Raw genomic sequence first — 6,860 nt, 5'->3', positions numbered from 1 at the left:
GTAGTTGTGAGATTCTGAAAAAGCCAGCAGAGTTAATATAGCACAGTCCGGATTTTCTACAGTTTTAGGGACCAGCACTCCCTAAGGATGGCATATTGTGCATTGCTGTCATGTGAGATATAAGAACTGTAAGATATATGTGACATATAAGAATAGACACCCTCTATGCGAGCTCATGTTGTGCTTTAAACTTAAACATATATTATATTTATATGGTGTGAGGAATAAAATAATTCATTATCAGTGCAATAAGAAGCATTAAGGCAGTCTTAGCCTTTGCTATGTGTCTGTATCCTGGCCAAGATGAAGTTCAAGGAGATGTCTTGAAGAGCGTGGCTGATTTTGCCAGTTTTTGCAGAGAAACATGAAGGACAAACATGACAATACTTCCTAGTTTTTGCTGAGCAGGCGGCGAAGGCTGGCATTGCCGGCAGAAGGCAGACGGGTACCAAGAATGGTATAGAGTGGAAGCATTGCTAAACTGATAAAAGCTAAGCAGTGAAGAACTTGGACATGAAGACCAATACTTTTGTAGGTAGTGTTTCCATACAAAGAAAAATGTTAGTTTTGTACAAAGAATCCCCTTGTCGGTGTTTGGCATCTGTTAAAATCTTCACTTTTTCTCTTGGTTCCCTTCCTTGTCGAAATGAATTATGTGATTTCAGTTTATTCTCTGGTGAATAATATTTACCACGTCACAATGTCTGCTTAGAAAAGGACTGTATCCAGGGTAACTTGTTTTTAGCTCGAGAGGACTGTGGTCCCTCCGAGTCAGGAAGGAGGTTGTAATTGATGAGGAAAAATAAGAAAAATCATATAATAATGTACAATAGCAGCCTGTGTTCAGCATGCGCTGTTCATACAGGGTCCAGCAAGGGCTGTCTGTACCTCCTTTGCACTAATGAGTACGCTGCATTAAATAGAGGGAAAATAATATTTTTTTTGTTTGTTATAGTTCAGCACCTCCTTTCATTTCATGATCTCTTTTTTACAGGTACCAGTTAGTAAAAGAAAAAAAAAAAACCAAAAAACCCAAACACATATAAGAATGGACACCCTCTATGCGAGCTCATGTTGTACTTTAAACTTAAACATATATTATATTTATATGGTGTGAGGAATAAAATAAGTCATTATCAGTGCAATAAGAAGCATTAAAGCAGTCTCAGCTTTTGCTATGTGTCTATATCCTGGCCAGGATGATACCAATGTCCAAACCACAACAACCTATATAACATTATTACAACGTGAGACACTGGAAAAGTAAATTTAATTTCTCTGGGCTGCATATTGTGCCCGTGTCATGGCTGGGAGCAGCCCAGCATTGTGTCTGTGTTTCCTCTCTCCATCCCACAGCTTCAACTGGTCCCTGTCCCACTCCCTCCTGGCCACACGTTCAGCATTGGTTCATAAGCTCCTTTCCGAAATACCAGCCTGACTTTCCTATTGACCTGAATACTCTGACCTGCAAATTGCTTTTATTCTCTAATTGCAGGGAAAACATGCGACTCCGCTGTCAATTACTGTGAGTGCAACCCCTGTTTCAACGGTGGATCCTGCCAAAGTGGCATGGAGGGGTATTACTGCCACTGCCCCTTCGGTGAGTACTCCTCGCCTCTCCTCTGCTTCATCTTCCCTTTCCCTGTTTCTACGCATTTATTTTTACCTATATAAAAGCGGTGGGTGTGTATATAGATCCTGGTCCCTGGGCAGGTGTTGGTCATGCCCCAGCCCCATCCTGTCCGTTTTTCCGCGGCTGCAAGAAGGAGAAAGCGATATTTTTTGGCATGGCAGGAGATGGAAGCACATGGCAGCGCTAGGGGGTGACTGTGGCTGCTGGGGGGGGGGCGAGGGGCACGCTGAGGGCTCCGAGCAGTGCTTGGTCTCCTGCCTAATATTAGGAGGGCTGAAGAGTGAGAGTGCTGGAAATCACATCGGTATTCTTGCATCCTACACACTTGCGACGTGCAAGGGAGTCGTCGTGATGTTGAACTAGAAAAAGGGACTCTGGGATGATATTGAGCGCAGAGGGCTTGGTTTTCTTTTGAGAAATTTGCCTAATTTCTCAAAGTATCTGTAAAGCAAGAAATAGTGAGCACCTGCATTTTTCTGCACGTGAGGAGCACAACATGAGATGCTGGCAGTTTTATATTTAGTAGATTTGATTAAGAGACCCTGACCAAATCAAACAAGCTTTGTTAGCCCACACCAGGACTTGCCCATTCAATTTACTATATACTAATAAAGTTCTGACTTCCAAAACCAGAGTATAATTCTGAAAATCAGAGAAGCATATAGTGCTGCCAAAATAATTTAATAATTATTAGAATTTAATTATCCCAAATTTGGTTTGTGGAATGAACCCAATAAAGAAATAAAACAACACAGATATTTCAAGGTATCATGGTATAATTGCAGCAAGATTGGTTTTGAATGCAGATGAATCCAGAATTGTCATTGTACGCACAAAAAAGCATGAAAGTAAATGCAGCAGATTAATCAAAAAACAGATAAACCTGAGAAATCATCAACGTTTTAAGACTGATGAAAACACTCACACAAAAGTATGGTTCTCAATACACATTTGTAACTACCTCTGAATATGATTTTCTACTAAGATGTGGAATAATTTCTTTATTCTGTTTTATTTCCTTTGGTTTATGTTTCCTCAGAGTTTATTCATTTCCTATATAGTCATAGTCCATTGTAAATGTAACTAATATTCATAAATTAAGTAGCTTTTTCTCACTGCTATTGCAGTTAAAAAACAAAATCCAGGGAAATTATGTGACAGAGTTCTGAAAAGAAATAGGTAGAATGCACCAAAATATTCAAATCGGTAAAAATACTGAGAAGGCATAATGTTTTAATCACATATATGTTTATATCATAAGTATAAAAAATGAACTACCCATTGAGAAACAGTTCAGGTAACAGCTATAACGAATAAAGTAAGCTCCGGCTGCAAATTTATTTCCACAGCTGGATTAACAAATGCCTGATGATCATTAACAACCGTATTTGACATAGCTGTCAAACTCGCTTTTTTTTTTCTTTTCTAAAGAAACCATAGAGCTCAATGAAACGTACTTTGTTTTTCAACAGATGTAACTGACATTTGTAACTCAGTTCGTAAGCTAAAATATATATATACTTCAACACCCACCTGTGGGTAACAGGATTCTTCTGTTGAAGTTGCATATTTTTAATCACACGTTCAAGGTTTTTAGAAAAGCGTGTGTATTGTAGCCATATCTAGAACACATCAGTACTTTGTTTCTGGAAGAATGCACAGTGAGGAAAAAACGATCTGACAGCAGACGTTACTTTACTTTCCATTTTGCAGGTGTTTTTGGGAATCATTGTGAACTGAACAGTTATGGATTTGAAGAGTTGTCGTATATGGAGTTTCCCAGTATGGATCCAAACAATAATTACATCTATATCAAGTTTGCCACTATAAAAAGACATGCCTTGATGTTGTATAACTACGATAACCAAACTGGAGAGCGGGCAGAATTTCTGGCCCTGGAAATTGTAGAAGAGAGGCTGAGGTTCTCCTACAATCTCGGCAGTGGCACATACAAGCTTACCACGGCTAAGAAGGTGTCGGATGGACAATTTCACACGGTTATTGCCCGGAGGGCTGGAATGGTAAGACATGCTAAAATGAGAATTTAAGACGAGTTCAGCCAAGAGTTCACTTTGGCTTCCACATGAACTCAGAGGAACGTAAAATTAGTAACGTTGCATTTGCTAGCAGAACCTCCAACTTTGGAAAAAACCTCCCTCGTTTTTCTGTCTGACTCCAACTGACTCAAAGACCTATAACGGTTTGTTTAGTACAATGATGATAAAGAATAATTAAAAAAACATGTGCCATGCCCTGTGCTCTAAATGAGAAAAATGAGAACCAGGGATAATTAATGAAATAAATTACTACACGTGAGGCTTAATTAACTGATGCAGATTACAGGGATGATTATCAGGGGAGGCTAACCAACCATCGGAACTACAAAAACCCTCAACATTTGGAAAGTAGAAGTGGACAAACTTAAAATTCCAGGTGTCCCTGACCTCCTTGGGCTAGTTCAGAGATTTTACCAATCTCATCAAACTGGAAGCCTGTTTTTTTTCCTAGCATACATGTAGAAATTTCATAGGTGCTACATTCAGAGGGGTTTTTTGGGGCGAAGGAGGGGAGTTACTCTTATTTTTGTCCCCCAAGAAGCACATGAGGGGAGGAATTCTGCCAAAAACTGAACTGGAAAAACCGATTGCCATATGCCTGGTACTCTGACCCCTCTCCTGCCTTCATTTTTTTTTTTTTTCCAGTAAATGTTTTCTATTCCTCTTCTCTCATTTTTTAATATTTCCAAAGCAGAACATAAACCAAATGCTCTTTGAGTTCAAGCCAAGCTTTTTGACTCCACAGTGTTTGAGTTAGAAATGAAACCAAATCTATTTGCCATCCCTAATCAGTAACTATTGCCCAACAGCTCCCTTCTCAGGCAGAAATGGCCATCAGACGTGGAATCCCATATTCTTCCCGTTTTTGCAATGAAAGTCATATAAGAATAATCGATGGTTGGGGCTCCACATTTTGTTTTATATATTTCAAGCCAGAAGCGATGTAGGGAGTAAAAGAATAAACTGTTCTACCCAGCGTGGCTCCCCCTGAGTCCTGGTAGAGATTTCCCATCACAAAATTGTTGCAGAAGGCTGAGATACAGCCCTTGCGTGTTTTTAAACTGCTCTGTTCAGAGCACTGTGCTGAAGAGCTTCAGGTCTGGGGTGAGACGTCCATAGGCACAAATTTAGGCACAGATGTCCCAAGAGCAGCAGAGGGATGTATGACCTTGTGGTTTGGGGTTCTTTGTAGGACCAGGGTTGTCTCCTGACTTTCCTAAATGGTGCTTTTTTCTTATCTCTTAAGAGAGTCTTGAGCCTGAAACTGCAATTCAGTTGCATAGTACAAGACCTAATTCCTCCTTTTATTGAAGGGGGGATGGTTTAGTCTTCAGCTGGGTTTGCAAATCTAATTTGTGTGTGTTTGTAGGAGTTATATATCCAAATAGGATAAAGGATAATTGTGATGTTGAGTAACGAGTAATGTGCCTTAATATCAGATATTTAACATTTTGCATCGCAGCTTCCAAATGGTAAAGCCCAAAGGTGCCCCTAAATCTTGAAAGGCACCAGGTTCCCATTTCAGCAACTAAATTAGTGTGATATTTCTATCAATAAGACTTAAATGGCTAAGTATAGGAGCACACATTAAGAATTGCAACAAATAAATGAAATACACTTAAGAAAAAAGTATAGCGGGAAAATGTTTTACTTGTAGATGTGCCAGAGGGCTGGACTACAGAAGAAGAGATAACATAAAAAGGACTGTTTACAGAACGTTTCAGTTATGAATGCTTCAGGCCAAAAGCAAGCATTTCAGACAACCTCTACCTTTGTGTGACTTTTTTTTTTTTTTTTTTACTGTTTAAACCTTCTCAGTAATGTCAGCTGTTTACAAACATGGTTATGTGAAAAGAATCGCCTTTGTCTTAGATATTTCTGCTGCAGGAAAAATGTCTCCCAGGTGTCCAAAACTGTATAAAATAGCCCCCCTTCAGGATTCCAAATCTGTCATTTCCTACAGCACAGTGGGATTTTATCGGAAACTGGTAAAATCATTAAGTTGTCAGTCCTGAGCTATTGCAGAGTGACAGGATAGAAAGTCTCATAATGCGGCAAGGTAACCGTAGAGTAATGCTTAAGTAACAAGCAGGAACATTTGACTAACATTAGAAAATAAATTGTATGAACTCTGGTCCAAGTAAAATATATTCTCAAATATCAGCCCTTCAGCTGGGGTTGTAGCTTGGCTTTCACAGCGCATAGCGATGTAAGTTAGGGAGATTACGCTGATTGAGCTAAGAACAAAAAACTCGTTTCATTTTTTGTTGTTGATATTCTGAAGGAAAATATGTATGCATGTGATGGCATACAGGCCAGCCAGCTTATTATTCTTTCTATGAATTGTTTCATTTATACAGGGCTATAATCTGCTTTGGAACTGCAGACTGACGGTTTTTCGGGAGAAGCAGTTTGCTCATTATGCATGGAAAGAAATTCAAGATAAGCTTTCATTAAAAATAGCAAATTGAACAATTTAGGCGTAGCGTAGGGCATGATTTAGGGCTAAAAGCTATGAATTTATTTGGTCACTACAATGCGTCAGCTCACAGTATGTATTTGGAAAGAGCGTGGACAATCTGCAGGGATTTCAGGAGGACGTTGTTAGTGAACTTAGTTGCACGCAGGAAAAAAAGCGATTACAGAGTAATGACGTACTGATAGCTGTTGCTGTTTGCTCAGCTCCTGTAGAGTAATCAAAATCAAAATAGAAACCAAGGCATTTTTAGAAGTGACTTTTGATTTAAATTTGCTGTAAAACTGTACCACACATCGAGTTGAAACATGAGAAACCGATATGTACAATTTGGAGATTATGTTTATTTTTCTGAAAATTTGTTTTAAGGGTAATGACGTACTGATAGCTGTTGCTGTTTGCTCAGCTCCTGTAGAGTAATCAAAATCAAAATAGAAACCAAGGCATTTTTAGAAGTGACTTTTGATTTAAATTTGCTGTAAAACTGTACCACACATCGAGTTGAAACATGAGAAACCGATATGTACAATTTGGAGATTATGTTTATTTTTCTGAAAATTTGTTTTAAGGAATAACTAACCTTCAGGTTTTTGGGTTGGTTTTTTTTTTTTTGCAGCGCATCTGTTATTAATAAATCACTGTGGGGAAAACTCTTTGCTAAATAAGGAATAAAATAAAAAGTCCTTTTTAAATC

At 38.7% G+C, this 6,860-nt stretch overlaps 1 protein-coding gene across 1 annotated transcript in view; it reads left to right on the top strand.

Moving 5' to 3' along the window:
* The window catches only part of LOC104290443 (protocadherin Fat 4-like), a gene marked incomplete at its 5' end in the record, with an annotated part of 33,366 nt that overhangs the window by 10,325 nt on the left and 16,181 nt on the right, over positions 1 to 6,860 (top strand). The window contains one exon of the mRNA XM_009889537.1: positions 3,347 to 3,654. Within this exon, the coding sequence (XP_009887839.1) occupies positions 3,347 to 3,654 (308 nt within the window). The remainder of the gene's footprint in view (positions 1 to 3,346; positions 3,655 to 6,860) is intronic.

Source organism: Charadrius vociferus, unplaced genomic scaffold (genome assembly GCF_000708025.1).
Source record: "Charadrius vociferus isolate BGI_N301 unplaced genomic scaffold, ASM70802v2 scaffold618, whole genome shotgun sequence".
NCBI classification, from domain to species: domain Eukaryota; kingdom Metazoa; phylum Chordata; class Aves; order Charadriiformes; family Charadriidae; genus Charadrius; species Charadrius vociferus.
This window is presented reverse-complemented; position numbering and strand designations above follow the sequence as displayed.